The sequence below is a fragment of the Molothrus ater genome, chromosome 14 (assembly GCF_012460135.2).
Source record: "Molothrus ater isolate BHLD 08-10-18 breed brown headed cowbird chromosome 14, BPBGC_Mater_1.1, whole genome shotgun sequence".
Taxonomy (NCBI): Eukaryota; Metazoa; Chordata; class Aves; order Passeriformes; family Icteridae; genus Molothrus; species Molothrus ater.
The window spans coordinates 8179912-8203332 of record NC_050491.2 but is presented as its reverse complement, the minus strand read 5'-3'; the positions used below and the strand labels follow the sequence as shown (position 1 = coordinate 8203332).

Genomic DNA, 23421 nt, shown 5'->3' with positions numbered 1-23421 from the left:
TGATTGGAAGCACCTGATGGAGAAGAGGTGAGAATACCTGCTGTTTTAGAAGTGTGAATAGGATAATCCCCAAATCTGACTTTCTGGTCTTCTGGCCTGACATTAACTACTAAGGTTAAAATTTGTCTGAACACTGGAAAAATACCATAATAATCAGTTACAATAAGCTACTGGAGAGTAGTTTACAGACCAATAAAATGAGAATAGGCTTAACTTATGGTTTTTAACTGCAAGCATGGCCTCATGACACCAGCAGTCAAATATCCAGACAATACTCTCAGCACCAAAAGGAGACACAGGTTTTCATTGACCCGTACAGTGACACAGCCAAAAAACCCAAAACAAACCAAAGCACACCTATCATCTCCTCAACAGACTAGTTAAATATGTAAGTCAAGGCTACAGAAAACAAATTCTTACCTAGTAAGTGTGTACTCCCTGAGTCCTGAATGCAGGTTCATGGCAGAAAAAGTACCTATGCATCCTCGCAATCGCTTATCTCGACCGATCTTCCACGTTACAAACAGTGGGCTGTGGTAGGGAGGAAAAGAGAGACGTGATCACAGGAGCAATTTTGACAGTTGGTGTGAAATTTCAGGAACAGTGCCCTTCCATTTCAGACAACAGGGGGCAAATCTTGAAAATTACTGTATCTGAACAGGACATAGCAGTGACAAATGTCCTTTGTAATTCTTTTGACTGTTCTAGAAACATGGTTTGTGTAATATAATAGAAAATAAGATTACAGGAATAGTTTAGGGACAGAATGAAACTGCCTGGCAACAGATCCAATATGCTCAGTGTACCTTACCCATTAACCTTCTCCTGTGAATGGGAAAAGCCTCACCTTAGAGATCTGTATATAAGAAACCCTTTATGGAAGAGAAAAATACCCCTGCCACACTAGCCATCCATTCTCCTGAACACAAATACTTTGGTCCTAATACTGTTGGCTAGAAAGAGAAATCCTTAGAAGACAACAAAATTTAGGAACACCCTCTAAACTTACAGAACGACCAGAGGAAAGGATAGTTTCTCCGTGAATCCCAAGTTAGCATTTAAAAATATCAAAAATGACCAGAAGTAGAGCAAAATCTAAGTTGAACACATGACCATGATAGTTACAAAGAAATACTAAAAACAAACCAAGTCCTCCACTAAATTAATCAGAAAGAGGAGAACCATACAGTCTTGGGGACCAAACCTTTCCTTGCAGTTCTAGAGAACTGCATTCATCAATACACAAGCAAGAGAAAACTGCACTAATAATTTCTCAAGGGAGAGCACATGGCATCTGGATACCAACCCTCACAAAGATTTCTAACACTGAGATGAACAGGGATGCTTCAAGAAGAAAAGCATGTAAAATTTACTTTTTCTAGAAAGGTGACAAATCAAAGTGCATTACAAAGAGAAGAGTGCACTGTATTATATGAGATCAGTCCCTGCAGCACTGCACAGTGCAGCAGAGATGGGTGTAACTGTCCTGGGGGTCCATACATAGGGATGGGTGCACTTTGGGATTCTCAAGGAACAGTCCATATCCCTTTTCTCCTTCCACATCATCTCCTTTATCTGGTGTGGCACAAGATACTTATCCTGTGATGGCAGAAAAGGATATGCCTCAGTCTGCAGCACTAACAAAGCAGCACCCAGTCCTCTCCTCACTCACCAGAACCTGTTATCACCTGCTGGTACAGCAACTTCCTCCTCACTGGACTGAGCTGGACAAGTTCCCTTCTTTCAATGACAATGAATAAAAGAGGAAGCTGAAGTCATAGTTTTCTTTTGGATTTCCTTTAATTTCTTTTTTACTGCCACCACCCTCCCTTTTTTAAAAGTTGTTTAGTAAGTACTGAAAAGCATAAAGCAAAAAGAGCCCATTACCAAACATTTAATAAAATGTGGGTTATTGCACTATTTTCCATTCAGATCAACAACTGGCATTTTACTACATTTTCAAGAAAGGTATCCCAGTCATCCTTAATGGTACCAACAAAATGATTAAATTTTAATGACACTGGAAACAGTCTCTCCCCTTGAACAGAAATAAGCATGAGTAAGACTCAAAATGGACTTTAGGATTATTCTCTTGACCTTTATCTTTGGATTATGAGATTTATTAGCTGTAATACACTTAGTGGAAGGCTGTAATGCAAGGAAACATATACATATTTACTTTCCTGTCAAAACTGTATTTCTTCTAAGGTGCCTCATTACTGCTACTTTAAAAGGACAAGAGAAGCCTAGAGAACTTCACTGTTGGTCAAATAGCACTGAAACATTTGCCTACACTTTGAAGGTACCTTGTCAATGAGTACAAGACAAAATGTAAAAGTTACATACATATATTTTTGTACTACTGGTAGTAGGAGTATAAACATACACTTCTGACTGAGTTGTAAATCAATCACCACTGGAAGCCATTATTACCATACAACACAAAGTCTGACTAAAGATGTTTTTCCAACCTTTCAACTTCTGTACTGCTCCCCAGGAGCCACTAAAGGTGTGAAGATGTCTACACAGGAAATCTAAGCCTACTGAAGAGAATTACCCAATTACCATCACAGATGTCTTCAAAGTGTAATATGGACCACAGGTTCAGAACAGTCAGCGACCCAAGAGGATTCTAACTCTTAAAATTCAAAAAATAAGGCTGAAAGAGACCTTCAGGGCTCCTGCTATTGTAAGGAATAATTATATAATTCTGTTCATAAATGATCCATGTTCTACTGTCAGCAGTAGAATGGTGACAAACTCCCCAAAATGAAAAATCTGAAGCTTGCCTCAAAACTTTGCTGAAGTTCAGAACCTCTGAAAACATTCCAATTTCCTGCCAAAATGTTTTTCCAGCCAGCTTGTACCTATCTATTCTTGTGCCAACATTGTCCTTTAGTTTAAATAGTTCTTTCCCTTGCTGGTTATTATTCCCCAAAGTATTTATAGAAATAATTCACATGCCTCTTCAGACTTCACTTTGCTGAGCTGAGTGGGATGTGCTCATTCAGTTTCCTCTGAAAGGGGACCTTTCCATTCTGACCATCACATCTCTTCTCTACACTTTTTTCCAGTTTAAATTTGCCTTCTTGAACATCCATGTTTGGAACTGCAGACAGAATTACAGAGGAAGGTCTTGCACCTGAATCGATGCTTCCATCTCTGAACTAGGAACACTGACTGCTACATTTTAGTACTAACTCTCACAGCCTAATACAAAATCTTCAGAGAGCATTTCTAGTCTTACACTAAACAAAGACCATAGAAAACCTGCTCACAGAAGCTAGACAAGCTATGGGAAGAAAAGAGTGTTTTTCTTACTAGTGATGTTATTTAGCTTTTTATTGGCATCCTTGGCTTCAGCTGCCAGCATATCTTCCTCAAGGCTGCAATTCTTTTGTTGTGTTCTAAAGCCAGTAACCCACAAATAAACTTGCTATCTGACATAACTGCAAATTTGAAGCTGAAGTCCCAAACTCTAGAGATATTGATGTCAAAAGCAGCTAAGTAAATCAGTTCATTTTCAACTTGAAAAAAAATTTCATCTGTTACCTGTTTTTCTTAAAATACAAACAAGAGTTTTTTGAGCAACACATTGTTAGATCTAAAAATCTTTAGTAAGAAGCAGGAAAGGTTGCAGATGCTTGGATTTATTATGCAAGGATGTACAGCAAGGATATGCATGGCATCCTGGAGATCAGTCTTCTTTTTGCCTAAGGAAGTTTGAAGCCACATATCCCGCAGGAATCAAAGAGCATACTGGGTGGAGTGCTCTCACCTTTCTGTCTGGTTGCCTCTTGATGTAGTCAGAAAGCTGCAGATGTTGTTGTTTGTTAGTTTAAAGAAAAAAACATTCACAAAACCAGACTTTGCACTTCCCTAGGAAGTGCTCTAATAATCAGCCTTAAGCAGTTCTCTTACTCAGTTAAGGATTAAGCATAAAAGCGAAACAGCTCCAAGCTTGGGAGTGAGCTATCTTGAACCACCAGACTCAGAAATTTATTTGTTCAGCTTCTCATTGTGGTGCCAGGAACCTCTAACATGCTGCTAACAGCGTTAACAGTTTTGCAGAGCACCACCAAATATCAGTAGCTGAAAGATGGTGGAAGATGTTTCAAACCATAAAGGAACAGAAGAAGAGAACAAATCCAGACCCTCTGAAGCCCCTGTAAACATGACTACCAATCTGCTTTCATAAGGATCTACATTTTGATTTTGCTGTTTGAGAGCCAGACACGGAAAAAGTATTTGTATCCAAAACTACTTACAGGTGCCACAGCAAATTCACAAGCAATCTGAAGACTATGAACTCACAATCCAGACATTGCACGACTTGCTATTGATGAAAAAAGTCTTGCCCAGCTCTAACTAACTAGCAGGAACTGTTTTAGAAATTTGCTATAGAGGTTGTTAGGCACTACCCCAAGAAAACCAGCTGATCATGTATATTGTTTTTTTCCTTTCAGTGGCAATACTAAATTAAAGAGACCACTGCAACACAGCTGAGTTTAAACTGATATTACTTCCTTATATACAACTGGAATCATCACAAAGTCTGTCTCCTTGTCAGATTCTAAAACACATCCGACACCCTGAACAGCGACCTTAAAGGCAAGCCAGAAAATTGTGGCTGAAGCCCAGGTGCTTGGGTCACCCAATCAGTGCTGCCCATGTCAGACTCCAGCTACTATTATACTCTTCTCATTAATGAAAAAACTATATATAAAACCTCACCTGAGCACTATTCTGTAACAACTCCTGGAGAACTGGAACAATCCCCATGGAGGCCACAATGTATAAACCTATCTAAACACTGAAAGCAAGTATCAGGAACAGTCTCTGATACATCATGCTTAAAAAGTGTGCTTAGGGCATTGGTAATGCTTCACGGCCAAAATCGCCTAAACCAATTACTCACCTGTTGCTATATGTTACTGAAAATATTTAGACTGAAAGCAGAAGTCTGCAAGCTATTTTAGCAATCAGCTACCAGAGTTAAGAGTCATCATGCCAATAACTTACAGTGACATCATGCAGAATGCACTGTTAAAAATAACTTCTTTCAATATGAAGCACTAGATACAAGCTGCCTCTTATTTACCAAAAAGTGAAGGGATCCTTTAAGTTCGAGTGTGGGAGAGAAAGCAAGAACCATAAATAAACTGGTCTTGCCCTGGTACCACCAGTATAAAAAGTTTCTCTTCCTTGTTGTGGCTATGGAGAAAAAGAAAGGGGAGGAAGGTGAGAAGAACAGGGGAAAAAAGCGTAACAGACAAAGAATATTTCTTTACTTTCATAAAAGATGAGTGAGAAATGTTTGTTTCATTTGAAGACTTCCAAGTAATAAAAAACTTGGAGGACTTTGAAGTGAAAAGGATTTAACTTGATGAACTGGGAGGTAAAACGATATTTAGACAGACACTTCAATTACAGATCTTTAACCACTACCTCTTATAACCGCAGAAGGTAAGACAGCCTCTACAGCCCTCATGTTACTTGACACCCAGAGCTGTAGGATCTGACACTTGGAAAAGCTGCACACTCATCCCTTTGTAAAGACCAGAGTGCTTCCACTCCAGCTCTGAGGATCTCCAAGCTCTCACACTCCCAGGAAGCACTCGGAACAAGCAAAGCGCACTGCCAGCATTTTCCTTTTTAACACAAGGGAATGAGCTATTGCCCTCCAGTTCCAGAAATTTTAGGATTCGTATTCTTTCACATGAAGCTTACTCTGTCTTATTTGTGATCATGCTACACCTTCTAATAACACTAAACCTTCACATAATACTGTTTCCAACTAGAAGCATCCAGAGGAAAAGGAATTCCAGTCTGTCACTGGGATGGTCTGCTGTGACCCCTCCTGTACAGGTGTAGCGCCAGCCCTGTCTGGAGGCACAGAGAGCAGCCTCCCTCCTGTAACTGATGCACTCAACTCCAGCACTCTCCAGGCTGGGACATTTCCAGCTGTCACAATTCCATGAATTAACTCTCATTACTTGATATCAGAGAATACAGCTCAGGAGTGAAGGAGGCAGCACCTCCCACAACAGGTTTATCAAGGGCACCTGCACACCTCTGAGGTATGCTGGGAGTACCTGGTTTGTGATGAAAGAGGGAAACTTGGTGGATAAAACCACAGAGCTAGTCAACAACCACGAGAACATCTGCTGTCTTTCTCAAACAGTCATCATCATACAAGCACACAATGGACAAGGACATTTACATACAACACCCAAAGCAAGGACATTTTAGCTCACCAGATATATTCCAGAAAGTCTGCTAAGACACAAGAAAGTCAAGACAGGAGTTCATGAATCTCCAAGGGAGAATAAGAGAACAGCCTTCCATCCACATATATAAAGACAGAATTTGGTAAATGCAGACAATTAATACATACAGCTTTCCAGAAGCTGAGAGAAGCAAGAAAAGGAAGTCAGGAGCTTCTCACAGGAGCCCAAAGCTCCTTCCTCAAAGGAAAAAGGCTCAAGTGCATAAAGACTGACAGTCACAGCAACACATCTACTAGGAAAAATTGGAGCAGACAGACAGAAAAACAGCAAAGCACAAGAAGAGGCACAACTAAGACAATCAATTTGCAATGCATGAATATAAATGAGTATAAAGGGAAAACTGCCAGCTCCTCACAAAATCATTTATGAGAAGAAAGAGTAAGACAAGGAAATTGTTTGCCAGCTACTCAGAAACTTAGGGGAACATCTGGCAACAGAAGATGTTAAGAAATCCACACTGTAAGATATTAAATTAAAGAAAGTGCTAATGGTAAGAAACATGAATGTTGGGATTGACTGCCTTGGAGGATGTACAGCTGCCATCACCAGTGTCTCCTCAAAGGCCTCCAAAAACTGGCCACTGTCAGGAAAGCTGTAAATGTATTTGATTCCATCCTTTAACAAGAGAAAAGATCAAATGGCCTCCTGATGGTCACTGCAGACTCATTTTCTAATTTTTTATGATGCAAGGTAAGAGAACAAAGGGACAATTCACACATGAAACTGTGTAAAACTGTGGGAGAGAACTGTCATTACAAATCCCATAGTCAAAAACAATCTGAAAAACCCACATTCATATTATAGTTCTGTATGTTTCCTTTTATGTAGCACTACTGCAGAATTGAGTAGAGAAAGAGATATGTAATATTAACAATATTTCAAGGATCAGAAAAAATAATTCATTGCTTCAAGGAACAGAGGACTGAATAGCTTTCTTGAGGTTCAAGGTGCTCTTCAACTTTTTCTGAATCCAGAATAGAAACCAGTTTCTTCATCTCAACTTCAAAAAACATTCTAAAGTGAAAATTTAGAGAAGCCCATATATTTTTCCTGTTCTGAAAGGCTCTTAAGAGCCTTTTGGGCTAGCTGCAAACAAAAAGTTGGGGTTTTTTCACTACAGTGACACTTAACACATATTTTGACACAAGCTGTTAACAGCACAATTTGCTTGACTAGTTTTACACAATCAAAAGGAGAATTAGCTACTGAGTAATGTCTCAAACTCATTCCCCTGCCTGTGTCAAATCACACATACATAAGAAACCTCAACTTTCTAGGACAGCAAATTTTTTCCCAGCAAAATCCACAAAGACTGGAGCACGTCAAGCATAGATTTCCCCAAACAGAAGGGGAACATTTTTCCTCCATGCGGGAAACATGCTGAGCTTCTTAGAAACAGTCTGCATTGCACTACTCCTTCAACACATTTAGTCAATGAAGAAGGTTCGTGTTACTGCCAATGCATGGTGACCCAAAGACAATCACAATCTACTGCCTTCAGAAGTCAGAATTGCAATTTTTGAATTTAAAATACTATGCAATTATTGAAAAGGTTATTAATTACTTCTGAGGGTACAGCATATTCTTTCAGTCATTCTCAGGACTAAATGAGCAACTCTTCCAACTACTGTATTTCAGAAATCAACATTTAGAGATTGATTTCTTTAGGCATGTAAACCACTTATTATTTGGTGATTTTCCTGAAATGATCATGTGCCCTAGAGAGATCAGCCTCAAACCTGAGCTGCTAGGTGTGAATTTGTTAGTAAGTTCTGCTTATCTAAGCAGCTAATCTTAAGGAAGGTCAGAAAGCAGCTACTATTTTAAGAATATCTAGTTTAAACAAGAGTATAATCAGGGTTAAAAATAAAAGGACTGCTGCCTCATAGGTCATTTTCTAAAGTGAACCTACAACACCTTAATTAAGGTCACATTAAAAACGGACAAAAAAGGACATAAATTCACAAATACAGCTAGAATCTGTGTCTGCTCCTTCAGCTGCAGCATTGGAGCTGCTGTTCTTGTACTCTCTATTACACGAGCTCAGGCAACATGGGCAGCATGCCATGGAAGAGAGGGGACAAGCAACAATTTATAGGGGGATGATAAGAAATTTTAGGTATGCTCAGACTGAATGCTCAGTCAGACATGACCAATAAAACATCAAAACAAATGAAAAAGTAATTATTTTGTACCTTCCCCCTTTAACTCTCAGAAGACAACCCCTCAAGTTCATGAAACAAACTGAGTTTCTATGACATATGTTCCTAAGTTTGCTGTTCACTTTGCTAAAATACATATTTACATGTAGCAAAAGCCAGTGCCTCAGAAATCCCACACATTGGTTATGCATAGCTTATTAAGCATTGCTAAAAGAAGTTTGAATATCTACAGCTCCTCAGACTGCACTTTCAAGAAACAACCTTCAAAATCATGACATTCTCCACAGTGATATGTCTCAGGGCAGTACAGTCACTTAAGGTCTGCAGTCCTACAGGTCACAGCACACCTGGAAATTCCTCAGGATGGCATCTTCCTTACAGGTGCATTGATTACTCACTTCATTGTTCAGAGTTCTTGATGAATCTTTAGGCCTACATAACTTGTTTTAAGGTAAGACACTTGAATTGTCCTCTAAAATGGAATGTTTATCTTCCCTGAATTCCCAAATTGTAACTTCAAATGGGTATAACCTGTATTTGTACAGGTTATAGGGACTGATGTGTCACACAGCTGAGTATGCACACACTAACCAAGAAACACCAGTTCATCAGCTCAGACTGCTTCAAATTACAACACTTCAACAATGTTCCAACCACAGCTCTTTTCTACCACAAACTCCAAGATCATCAAGCTGTTTTATACCTCAATCAGCAGGTATCAGGTTTATACATCTGGAAAGATGCTAAACCATTAACTGAAGTAATCTAGAATTGAGTATCTTTAGAGCATCAAAGCCTAGAGCTGTACTTTAGTCACTAAAGCCATTTGTATCTCCAAGAAATTAAGATCAGTATCCAACAGAGATCCTCTGAAGTTAGGCCAGAAGTGATACATATAGACATGGCTATGTTATTTAATTGAGAAGAGTTGTTTTTTAAATTAAAAAAAATAAATCAAGCCTTAGAAATATTTCTAACCCATACAGCTGTAAAGAAAGCTTTCCAAGTATGACCCAAGTATTAGCCAATGCAGTATCACAAGGTTATTCCAGCTCCTTGGCTGCTGATCTTAGCAACATTCATGTTAGCACAGCCTTTATGTTTACTATTTCTTGTCAGAATCATCCATGCAACAGGGAAACTATTAGTCATTTCAAACTGAAAATACTCCTTGCAATGATGAAGAACAGTGGCATGAAGCCGGCACCCACACAAAACAGGGAGGGGAGGACATGATTAGAGAGTAGATAGGAGGAATCAAAAAGCAAGAAAGAATAAAATGGAAAACTCAGTGCTCCTCAAAAGACTACAGAAGTGAAGGAGCTGTGGTGAAAGAGAAGAGTTTTTCACCTTCCTTTGAATGTGATGTAGAACATGTCCCTTAGTTTTAAATAACAGAAGCTAACAATGTAGACTAGAGGTACCAGAACGGGACAAAGGGTTCCAGGCTCTTTACGTCACAGCACAGTGATGCCAAGGCTCCTCACCAGGGCATTTTCACAGCACTGTCTGTGATCATGCTCACCATGATCCCTTGCTCTTCCATATTTACCTCTGACTAGCCAGGTTTAGCCTGCGATCTTGTAAACTTCTGCTAATCCTATCAAAGTCCTGACCAGCAGGATAAACACACAGAAACCTGCTCCTCAAAACCAACCAACTATCTCTATGTCAACACCAAAAATTAAAACACAGTAATTAATCAGCTTTGCTTTTTAAAAAGGCTTATTGTTCCATAAATGCTCTTTTCATTAAAGGTGCCTATAAGTCTCTCAGCACAGGTCTGGAGCAATGCAGCTTGAAGACAGACATCCCTTGACTATTTCCAGGCGAGCATGTTTATCTGAGCAGCACAGTGCCATAGGTGGGAGAGCAGATAGGATGGCTCTGCACTTGGCCTAGATGATTCTGGCTCTTATTAAGCACTAGATCAGGAATTGCTGAACTGTACACTGTTTTGTAACAAAGCCATTAACATGTAACACTCCTCTGATGAACATTATCACCCTCACACAATTTGAGATGTGACAAGGTATTACAGAATAAACGTGTACTCCTACCTCCATCATACTCTAAACTCATTACATTTCAAAACTCATTCTTCTGCTCATTGTGCTTCATTTCTGTATTCCATGTGTTTTTAGGCTTTCTTTCCCTACCCCCATGCCTTTCATTTCCTCTTCCATTTCTGTCCTCCCTTTATCTTTTTCATACTTAAATCTCCCTTTGCAACCACTTTTTAAAAAAGGTGTGGGGGGGAAGAAATCATGTAATACTCAAGTTATTGCACTCCACATGCCCATTATTAGTCAGGGAGAAAGTCCTCAACCCTCACTAAATAAGTCTCTATTTGCTCCATAAATTCTGAAACCTTCATTTTGATTAAAACTTCTGGAGCATTCAGCATGTTCCCCAAAAAAATCAGTAAAAGGTTATGAGAAAGTGGGGTTTGAATTTTGAAATGCAGACTTTCAGGTTCTTTGGAACTTCTCTTACTAAAGTAATGCCTAATCTCTCCAGACAGTACACATGCTTATTAAACACATCCTGGGTAAGGACTGTAACTCCAGAGAAAATTCTGCTCTAGTGTCAAAAGTACCCAAGAACAAGTGTCACCACATTCCAGGTTATTAAGGCACCATAATTTGCAATATTTAATAAAATTATGCAACAATATATATACACATTATAGAATTCTTCACATTTATGCTCTGACCTACTTAAGTAATTCTTTTTCTTCAATTGCACAATTATGAACCAGAGCAGAAAAATCAACTTTATGAAGTTAATAAATCAATTCAGTGTCATTATAAATTATTAAAATTATTACTTCAAAATCTGCAGTCACCTAATTCTGACTTTCTATGGGACATTTGAAAATGTTCTGAAGAAATATACTTTGGTTTCCTTGATGCCTTTATGAGCAGTCATCCATTATACTCCTTTTAATCAAATCAAACTAACTTGTTTTTGGTTTGTTAAGAAAAACTATTCATAAAACAAAGCTGGTATTTCCACCTCTGTCATTCCTCAGACGACATGACATTATTTTATGTTCCCATAAGCAGCTCTTAATAGAAACACCAGGAAAACACTTAGCAAGAAACTCTGGCTACATTTGAAGTTTTTCAAGGTAGATAGGTTCCAGCCAAAGTCACCTCCCCACCCAAGTTTCAAAGAAAGTGGGCAAATTCAAGCCACAAGCAGCTCTTATATCTAAAAATGAGCTCAAACACATGTACCCATTAACAAACAGACAAGTCTTCAACTTATCAAGGACTGGCACTACTTATCCAAAGCAACACTATGGAGTCTCCTCTCCAGAAGGACCAAACAGTCCTGAATTAGAGATTGTCATGTCAAAGAAGAGCATTTTAAAGGGCAGAACAATCAGCCTAGTAACATAACTGGATGCTTTGCAAGTCAAAGTTGAAGCAATTTCAGGACCATCAAAGATCTCAGGTATAGTTTGTGATCACTGCAGATACAGACTGGAACTGAGACAAAATATTTCCACTGAAAGTATTTTCCTTTCCATAGTAACTTTTTCACAATTAATGCTTTGAAAGGATTCAGCAGAAAACTTTTCTAAAATTCCATGAATGTATCCAAACCCACATGTTTTAAGAACACCACATGAAACATGTTTTAGAAAGCTGTGTGAGATCCCCAGAACTTCCACCCCATAAAAGACTGTGCTAAAGCAATCTGGTAAGAATAGCTTCAGCTCCTATATTTTTATTTCCTTAGAAGTCACTAGCAAGAATGCAGCAAACATTCGTTTTGAGGCAGTGGTATAATGTTTCCCCTTCTATCACTAGCAGAATGATGCAGGCATAAAATTGGTTTTGAAATTTGATAGAGAAAAAGCATTCTCCAAGCACTAAAAGGCTGGAAGCTTTGTGCCACAGTATTATTTCCATTCTTTTAAGAGGGAAAACAATTCCATGCTCACAAGTAGCTGCTGCATATTTGCTACAAACCAGGAGTTAGCAAACATTGTTTTGCATAGAGTTCAGACAGCACCTTAACAAATTACTCCTACCTTCAGAGTCTACAGAGACTACCTTAAAAGAGAGTCTGTTCTCACTGCCAGTGAAGATAATGAATTTTTCACTCTGATTAGACTTGCCAGTTTTACCCAAATTGCCAGGGTCCACTGGATTTTCACTAACTGTTTTGTTTGTTCTGCTGAAATATTACTTGAAGGAGTTACTCAAGCCATTAATGGAAAATCAGGAGTTACAGTTAATAAAAGGTCACACAAAATTTTAATAGAGGTATATCTGGGGTTCTCCTGCTACAGACTAATCATAACTTATGTTTAATGGATTTCAGCTAACTGTGAAACACACTCTTCATTCAAAATATTAGATCAGTGAGTAGAAGAAGGCAATGCAATGTATGCAATTTGTTCTGGAAAATAACTTTCTTAATTAAGTTCAGACACTTTATACAAACAAGACACTAGGTATAGTCATAAAGGCATCCATTTGGACCTTTAAAATGCTTTCTGTTAGTTGCCAAATGTGTGATGCATGCTGAGACAGAAGCACCTAAGGGCACAACATAAACAGATGAACAAACAATTTATGCCAATAGCTTAGAATTTGCCAAGCCTGTGAGAAATTAACACACAGGAGTTTTCTGCTTAAGTGGAATTTGGTTCAAAGGATTGAGAAATATTTAAAGAAACCTAAGGAAAAAATTGAAACTACACAGCATTTTTTATAGCAATAATATATCACAAAACTTATATGCCAAGCTGTCAGCTGACAGGAGAGACTGTAGTTCAGCCAAACACACAAAATTATTCCTTTAAAACCATTGCTCCTTCTTATTTTAAACTACATATTATAAAGTCCGCTGCATAACAGTAGCTTGCAGGAGACTTGAAACACGAGGAAGCAAACAAGAAGATACCTTAGCATTTACTTTCAGGTTTTTAGAATTTATTTTCAAAATGTTTAACTTGGAAAATTTAGTAAACATTCAGTAATTTTGGAAGTGGTTTCAAGAAGCTCACAATAGTGCAAGAGGAGCAAAAAAACAAGCCTCTGAAGAATCTGAATTTGCCCTCTAATTCAGACTTCACTAACTCAACAGCTGGAATAAATTAATTACTATTGAATCAATGCACTCTAGACTGCACTGTTTGTAAAGAACTTAGCCATGTAATTTAAGCAATTAGGTGACACTTTTAAGATAGTCTAAATACAGGGATGGAATTAGAGCCAAATGGAATTTGTATTTTTGATAAAGATGTAACAAAAGACAGCACTTTTAAGACGACAAAGATGATTCAAAATCACAGAGTTCTCCCTGGTTTGAAAATCTATGGAAACTGAGTGCTTTTAAGGAAGACAGCATAGGTATAGAACATAGGATATCATGCTTTTAGATGCACTGGATGATGTCTCATTGTCTTCCCACCCCTTAAATCACTAATGACTGCATCAAGGGTTGAGTAACAGTAAAGTCCAGAGCTGTTGCTTAAATAAATACAGACTCACTGTAACCTCCCATCCCCAGCCAGCCATACACTCTCTTGCTCTGCAATGAACAAATGTGATAGGAGAACTGATCTGGTTAAAAACATCTCTCTCCTTTTTCCAGTTTAGCCTGGACCAAGTGTGTTTCTCTCCTCTGTTTCACTGTGTGAGGGCATGCACAGGGATGTCAGCTCAAAAAGAGGAGAGGCAAAAGGGGCAGTAAAAAAGGGCAATGAGATCACTACTTACATTTGCATCTCACAAGAAGAAACACATGCAGTACAGCTTAAACAACAGGAAACAGCAGTAAGATTATTAAAGAGAGGTAATTACTTTCATGAGGACCGACTATACTGCTGGAAAAAGCAGAGGAGCTTTCAGACACATTGCTTTAGCAGATTATGCAACACACAAGGCAGAACAAAACTGGTCATGAGATAAACATGACCATGCTAACCTTGAAAAAGAACACACTAAGCACTCAGGCAACAGAGAGGTGTGTTAGCAATAAGCCAGGTGACCGGTCACTGATCCCTTTGGAAGAGAATACACTGCAGTTAGTGACACAAAGATGCAGTAATACATAGAGCCAGTACTGAGGCTACAATTTTAAGCAGGCTATATATATGGCTTGGTTACTTTCAGACATCCAAGATAACAGAGCACCATTTTCTGAGCAAGTATACTGGTTACCACATTCTATCATCAGCCATACAGTTAGACAACCCATAAACACAAACACACCAGCTCTAGTAAAGAAAATTACTGGAGGATACAGAAGCATCTTTACAGGCTTTCCCTGTTGTTACATTCTTCCAGCAGAATCTTCTACTGGCAGTCCCTGGGACACTAATAAAGCAGATCCTCACTGGGAACATCAGTTCTTTCACAGTCTTTTACCAAACACAAGTTCATAAAAGTACAGAGATGCTGTCTGCAATTTTGGTCCCCAAAACCGCATTTTTTTTCCTATTTGAAGACTGACAATTTTAGGGATATGCCTTCATTATGAGGGAACAAATCAAAAAAGTTTTAAAAAGTCCACTACCTCATATGAACATCACTACAATTTTATAACAGATAACAAGGAGTACCATTGAAAAAGGCTCGTGTTGCCTACTTGTCTTCTTTTCCAGCTTCATCATGCCTTTTGCCATCTCTTGCATTCATGTGGACCTAGGATGGATCAGAGTTAATCTCTGGAACAATCCACCCTCTGCTTCCTGTTGACACAGGAATCCTCCTTGGAGTAGACAGACTTAGACTTAGGACTGGGAAGAAGCAGGTGTGGTTATCAGATGACTTTACTCGACACACAGCTTGCTGTATTTGTGGCATCTGAAAACTGCTGGCACAGCAGCCAGCAGATGGAAAGGCAGCAAACTCACAGGGCTTCTACACTGAACAGTGACTACTTGGTGATTCAGCAAAAAAACAACAAAACAAAACAAAAAACCACCCAACCAAACAACCAGTAGTCCAGTGAATCCACACTAGTAACAGCAGTGTATGGAATCACAGAATGGCTTCTCTGGAAAGTAAACTCAGGTTGATGGACAGAAGCATAACACTCAGGATTTCCATGGTTTTACTTTCTTAAGTGCTGCCAGATCCACATGTGAGGCTGAGAAAGGAAGTCAGTGATACAGCCAGCCAGGATTCAGGCATGATGGGAACAGGAAGAACTTGTTAAGCACGCACATTAGTCATGCCAGAGTCAGCCAGACTGGCATGCTAATAAGAGTTTTGGAACTTACAAGCACTTCTACACTACTGCTAGAAATTTCATAAGTAACACATGGGAAGCCCAAATACTTGGCCTTACCTGACACCCTCAAAGTAACAACGATCTCCAAGATCTGATGGAAGGAGGACAAACCAAAACAGGATAATGCTGAGAGCCTGCCAGCTTACTCAGCAATTCCAACAGGAGCAACAAACAACAGGCAGGTGGGGAATGGCACAGTCTGTGAAGGTTAAATAAACATTTAATGGCATAAAGTGTTACAGCAGAGGAGAAGTCCAATTAACTTCTTATGCTAGAAGTCACACAATCAAGTAATAAAGATGCATGATCAACTACACTACCAGTTCAGGAAGGTTACAGAGTTTCAGTTTCAACTTTAAGAAAGGTAATAACAATGGGCAACTGAAATCTCCTGAAGTAAAGTGAAGCCTGTGACTCATTAGAATGGCAAACAGATTTTTTTTTTCCCCAAATAATGATTTCTACCTTGAAAATTAGTGCTAGGACCTACATGAAAAGATCCCATTTTTGGCTTAGTTTTTAGCAGTACACAAGACCTAGTTAAAGGATAAGAATGCTGCTATGTAACTGTGCCTGCAATGCAATTGTATTTCAACATCACAGCTGAACACAGTGACACAAAAAACTATTGGCACATGAATAATTAATGTTAAGGGAACAGTGTAAAAAATGTAATTAGCAATCCTCTCAAACCTGTTTCCTCTCAAAAATAACCCAAACAAACAAACCAACCCAAAACCACACAACCCTGAAGAGAGGGGAAAAAATTACAAAAAAAAAGCAGACAAATTTCTGTATGAGGAGATCAAGTAAAAACTCCTCACAGTTGGAAGGAAAACAAAAGCAGTCAAAGGAATACATCAGCTCCTGCAATAAAAGCCTACATACTGCATGATTAAATGGGGAAGTTAGGAAGCAAATCTGAGAAGATAGTTTTTAATGAGAACAGGAGAGATTAGAATATACATGGTAGGTCAAAATAAACAGGAAATAGAACTTAACATGTTTGGGTAGCACCTTGCAAAGTTACTTAACTACATCAAAAGCAGGAAACCAACTAGAAAAACCACTGGGGTCTCCTGCAGACCAAAATGAGAAAAGGACACAGGATTGACAACACGAGTGTAGAGAAGCTCAGTGGAACACTATTCCCAGTACTTACCAGTGAAGCAACTGGGGAGACATTCACACCTATCTTCATAGTATATAGGTCAGAGGGATGAGGTAAATTTGAATTAAGTACAGGGGCAGCATTTGGCTGAACAGACAAGTCAGACATAGTTCAGTGGGGCCAGCACAGGACAGTTCCAAACCTGACACTGAGGAACTGCTGGGCAACAGGTTGCCAGTGTAATTCCAGAGCACACTAAAGACTCTAAAGGGACTGACACTACAGAAAATCAAACACAATTTCCATCCCTGCAAAGTAGCAGCAGATCAGATCACTGAGCACAGACAACCAGTCTGCTGGAAAGAGTACACACAGCTTCTCTGAGAGAAAATCCTAGCAAGGCCACAATACTTCTCCCCCATGCTGGTGCCATCCTTCTGAATTAGAGCACCCAGCTGTTGATCCATTGAGTTACTGGGCTAAACACCAGACAGCCTTGTGGAAGCAATCCATCAGGACTATTTGGAAAAAAAAAATCTACTTGTAAATGGAATCCTCAGCCACCCAAAATGGGCTCAGGACTTTCTGTGACAGCCTGCACATGGTTCTGCTACATATTGCAGGCTCCTTCACTATCTTAAAATCACTATCCAAAGGTTTGCTGTACATTGCAATGTTTGCAATTGTGTACATAAAAGCACTATGATGTACCCAGATGAACTCAACAAGGGGGAAAAAAAATCCCCGTTCAGTCTTATTTTCTAGCCTGTAAGCTTTGTTCTGATGACTGGGGAATTAGATGTAGGGCAGACAACTGGCACTGCTGTCAACAGAAGAATCACAAAAGGAAATCTGTTATGTGATTGTTTTTTCTTCCACAGCTTCTGGATGTACTTGCAGGCACCAACCTACCTGCTCAGTGTGCCAAAAGCTGGGAAAAGTCATTGAAATGAGTCCACAAAAAAAAAATTCCTTTCACTGTAATCTTTAGCACTGCTGGGTACAGCAGTGGGCTTACAGCATCAACCAGGAGAGCATTTACATTCTCAGAGCAGAAGACAAATCCAGATTAAAACAACTGGAGCTACAGTTCTTGTCAGCCTAAAATTAATACTGGCTGGTTGCAAGGGTCCCGTCTTCCCCAGACCACATGGGAAGATCCTATCCCTTAAGCTAGCTCTGGCATTTAGCATGCTAAAAGACTCAGCAAAATAGTCTTAAAACTCAGCAAAAAAATAACCTAGCAAAAAGCAGCAGAGTATCCACTGCTGACTTATCAAGCAGAAACAGCACAGCCAGCATGATCAATGCAAGTAGCTCAAGGGAGGGTGTGGAGGAGTATGTATCCCCATGTATGAGGATGTTTTGCTTGCCCTGGACATGGAGTCTCATTCAAAGGCTGCATTTAACCCACATTACTTCCCCAAACTAGCAAACTTTAGTCAGAGCATTAATTATGCCTGCAGTAGTCTTGGTATGCGAGTGAAGTCAGATTGGGAAACTGCACTCCAGTTCTGTAATGTCATTCAAGTGGCTTGCAGGACACAAATACACTGTATGAGATAGTCAGCTATTCAACACTAACAGGACTAAAAAAAATAAAATTCTGAAAGACTCAGAATTAATCTCAAAGACACTACAATGTTTCCACAACAAAGCTTAAACACTTCTTTCTAAAATTAAATACTCTCTCAAACACTGCATGGGATGGAAATAGTCTCTCATAACTATGTAGAGAAACCTTCCGTGAGATCCCTTCAAATGTCAAAGCTGAATTTTAAAAATCATCCTATCAGACTGAAAACTCTGGAAAATAACCAGAGTGCATTTTAATTTTGACACATCAAAATCTGTGTGTTCATGTTTTGGTTTTGTTCACCAGGCATTTTTTGAAAGCAGAAAGCTAATGACATCTTCAAAACTAACCTTGAAAATGACACATTTCTAAAGCTAACACAAAATACAACTACACTGCACACCAGCAAAGTATATATATAGACTTTCAAAATTAGTACTTGGAGTTCTCTGAAAACACTTTATCCTACAACTGTGGCACAAGAATGTGTGTAGTGTTTAATTTCATATAAATTTTCTAGTTTTGTTAAAAACAAGTATTTGGTATACTACCAAAAAGCCCCAGACCAACTCACCACCTATGAGCAGATCCAATACAACCATGATTCAATCATTCTAGGAATTAGCTAAAATAAAACAGCTGCAGACCAAATCACTGATCTAAAGATAAGTATTATTTTGTTGTTATTAAATCTGTATATTGGCTAATTAATGAAGTTTCTAAAGGTCAAACCACTGAAGATTTATCTTTACTCCAAAAAACCTAAACATTCAACCACCCTACTGCCTTTTTCTTTTTTTTTTTTTTGGAACCAACACAGGTAAGGATAGATAGCTTTTAAAGGTCTATGAAAAACACGATAAATCCCTTGAAAACAACAGAGAGGTCCAAATTGCTCCTTTTTGGATTTCTCACTGCAATGCTTCACGGTGCCAGATCTCAAATTTTCACCTCTTCCAAGGCAGAATAATTCCACTATTGCGGCACCTTGCTCCCTGACCTCAGGCTGCAACCTCAGATTGGGCACCCATTTTTCTTTCAGTAACCTGGGGAAGGTGGGTCTACACTGTGATCAGCAAGGTTTGCTGAAAACTAAAGCATGGATTTACACACTGGACTTTGCTCAGATACAGCCACTGCACAGCATCCACCTCATGAAGAGCACTCAGCTCTGTGCCACACCACACATGAGGCGGTGCCATGTTCCACCTCATGGTGTGAGGTCAGACTTCCTCTGATCATCATTTCCAGTTTTAGCCCCATAGAGGCTGCCACTCCCTCAACTGCATCCAAGCCTGAAACACAAGCAGCAGTGGGCATACTTCAGCTGATGGGGGAAACCTCAACTGAGATAAGGAGGAACAGCAGGATGATAATATAAAAACACTTGATAAACAGCCATGTTACCAGCTCTAGAAGCAATGATCACCTACTATAGCACTTTATTGGCCTGCTGTCTTGGTTAAAAAAAAAGCCACACAAACAACCCACCAAATTGCAGCTTTGCTTTAAAAGTCCTTCACATACCACAGTTTCAAAATTATCAACTTGAAGTCTTCTGACATTTCAACGTAAACATGGAGGCCACAACGTTCCCTGACACCTCAGGGTGAGCCTGTCTGTTCAGTTCCCTGTTATTCCCTGTCACAGAAACTGTGCTCCTACACTGCTCCATTTCTTGGCTGCCATGAAATGGTGTGCAAATAAAAATCCATTTTATTAGGTGGCTGAAGTTAAGCAATAAAGTCTCCAGTATCACTACTCCAAAAAACATTACTGCTTAACATATACTTTGTTTGCCATTTGAATCCTTTCCTTGAGTTTTATTTTGGCAACCACTCTTATTAAGAGCAAAGATACTGTGTTCAGAAAACCAATACCCCATTCCCTGTTCAACATGAACAATAGTAGAGTTATAGTTCAGTTCCAATTCAGTGAAAAATTATTTATACACACAACAGTCTCCAAATTCATTACCTCCACAGAGCTCTGTTATTGACCAATGTTTGCTTCTATTCATCTCCACCTCAAGAAAATCATAAATCTTACTCAAAACAAAAGCAGGTTGGAAAGAAAGGTAAAAGTTTCTCTGTCAAAGCAAAACAATTTATTAGAGAACAACCCCCACTAAGTAAGTTAGTAATGGTGCTAGACCCAACCAGGTCAGAGAGCACCAACTTGGGCCTCTCTGAACTCAGTGAAACAAGTAATCTACTCAAAAACAAATTCTATCAGAAGCTGCCTAAAGACAGTTCATCTAACAGTCCTCAGAGATTAAATAAACTTCATCTATCATCACTATTCTCCAAAACCAATCTTTCTTATACAAGAAAAGCATCAGTGCCACAGTTTAAAACTGTGACTTATCCCCATATTCCGATACAGAATTCAATGGTGACAGCACTTAACTTCATGTCAGGTCTATCAGTGGATCATTACCAACTACCATGTCTGCCCATGAGGACATAAACAACTTGGCAATCATTGCCAGTGTCAATTAAAAAAAACAAAAGAGGAATTTTCAGGCAAGTAATAAAGACAACTAGATAATATTGAGAAGACAAGCTTTGTCATGTTATCTTGATAACTTCAGACTTTCAATGGCAAAATTACTGTCTTCATTATTGAAAACTTAATCACCAGAAGATTTCTCAATCTAGACCATATTACCAAAGCAGAAACAACCAAGGAGCAGGATTTAATGCCATCTTTCCATCCCCTTCCATGGGGGACCCATGAGAAGGTAAAATGCCACACTGATGCCTAAAGCCCAAGTCTACTCCAATGAACTCAGAGGGACCTTTTAAACTATCAAATCTAGTAAGCTTACTACTGAAGGCAATGTGTCACATGTATCTTATCATAAAGTAATCAAGATCTATCTAAAGTATTTGGATTGCTTCCCTCCTGTAATCCTATTAGTTGTTACAATAATGCCACATTACTCCAGAAAGTGGAAACCTTACACACTACATCTAAAATGAATTCACAGTCTTTTAATAACCTTTTGTTCTTCTAACAGTACTGGCATTTGGTTTAAAGAGTTAATTTGTGTTGCTTTGTCTTTCTCTTCCTATACACACATATATATGCACTCACAAAGATATATATATATATATATATATATATATATATATATATATGGACAGACCAGTATGTATACACACATATACATACACACCTCCCCTCAATCAAATTTTGTATATTTTAGTCATTGTTCTGATCCTTTAAAGCAGCCCAGCCCTTCTCATCTTCCTTTGCAAGCTCATTTCATACTTTCAAGCACCCTGGCTGCCCTGCTTTAAAAACACAAGATGTCTTTATCCTGAGAGCAGCAGAACCATAAACTTTTACAAGTAAACTCTCAGCCACTCCCTTTTAAAACTGTATTTAATACTTTTCTATTCTTACTTATAATTACTCTTTCTATTCTTACTTATAATTACTCTTTAAAATAGCCATGTGCCCTTTATATATATCTATAGCATAATGAAAGCTAAGCAATCTGATAGTCAACTGGTAATACCAGAAAATCATTAAGGAGAGGAAAAAAACTCCTAACTTACAGAATCGGTTTTTCTGTACTCCTGAAGTACATGGCATTGTTCTAAAAAACACTGATTTTCATTCCATTTCTAACAGTATAGCCCCTGAAGTACTTCAACCATTCCTGCAAAACAGTCTCATCTTTCTTCCAACTTCACCTCCATAAAACTTCATTTATAATCTACTCATTGCTAGTTGGGTGGGTGGGGTGTTAGGGAGACTTACTGGTGAAAGACACCACTTCTGGCTCCAAATGTCCCAAACCACTAGTTCCTGAAGACTAGAAAAATATTTAGGGAAGTATCATTATACAGTCACTGCTTGTACTTCCTTGCCACCCTACCTTTTCTTTCTGCTCATCTCCACTTCCAACACTTAGTGGCTCTAGCAGGCATGGAATGTGTAACCATACCTTCCTTCTTCACAGATCCAAAATGTCCATAAAACAATGGTGTTCGTGCAACTTGAACAGAACACAAGATTGCAGTATGATTTTTAGGTCTTGTCTTCACAGATTAAAACTGTCTGAACTATTCTCAGGGAAAGGATTCACTGAACAGTACTCTAAACTGTGAAGGAGGATACTGTGACTCTGAGAGCCCCAAATGAAAAAACTAGTCTGAAAAAAAAATCTTTGCAAATTCTGTGGCTTATTTGAGAAGCAAGAATAGCCTTTAAAGGAGTCAAGCTAACATGAATACAACTGTGATTCATTTCAGATATAGTAGATTACAGTTTAAAAAAAGGAAAAGAAGGAAAAAAAGGAAAAAAAAGTGCATGTCTCCAAGTTGCCAATTTAGGCAAAAATACCCTGAGCCGAGTCTGGAGAGCTTCCTGGCAGGATAATCCAGTCAAGGGAAAGAACAATTGCAATAACAGCCAATTTCTCTCTATACTAACTTGACAAAGAAAAGTAGGTTGAGGTGCCTTATTTTTTACATCAAGAACACAAGGTAGAGTGATTGAAGACCTCATTCAGGTTTGCCCACCATAATCACAAGGCCAGGAACAAAACACAACCCTTCCAAACACCACTGCAGTGATTCATCCTTAAGTCCCACTTGCCTGCTCTAATAACTTGGATACAGAGAAGTTGGACAGAACCTGCAAAGCCCCAAAAACACTCAGAGGTCCAACAGTGTTTTTATGTAAGATTCTCTCTTTCTTCTTTTGACTTATCCAATCACTTGAAAACAAGCAGAGGTCTTACCAGTGGAACCATCTGAACATTACTGATCTCTCTGCAATGGCCTCTTCCAAGAAATTTCTGGCATCTCCAACCCTCTAAAATTTAGTGCCAAGATGTCAGAGACCACTCTGAACTGGCCTAGTTTTCTCCTCCAGAGCAATTTCCATTAAACATTCTACATAAAATGACAACCAAGAAAGTGTATAATGCTTCTTTTGCCTAACTATTGGATGTGTATGTCATCCATACATTTATATGACCACTGGTCAGTGAAAGAGTAATATCTC

At 38.8% G+C, this 23421-nt stretch overlaps 1 protein-coding gene across 2 annotated transcripts in view; it reads right to left on the bottom strand.

Annotated features, from left to right (window-relative positions):
• AMMECR1 (AMMECR nuclear protein 1) overlaps positions 1 to 23421 on the bottom strand; it is a 96124-nt gene that overhangs the window by 37009 nt on the left and 35694 nt on the right. For both annotated transcript variants that reach the window (XM_036402077.2, XM_036402078.2), the window contains exon 3: positions 421 to 531. In XM_036402077.2, the coding sequence (XP_036257970.2) occupies positions 421 to 531 (111 nt within the window). The remainder of the gene's footprint in view (positions 1 to 420; positions 532 to 23421) is intronic.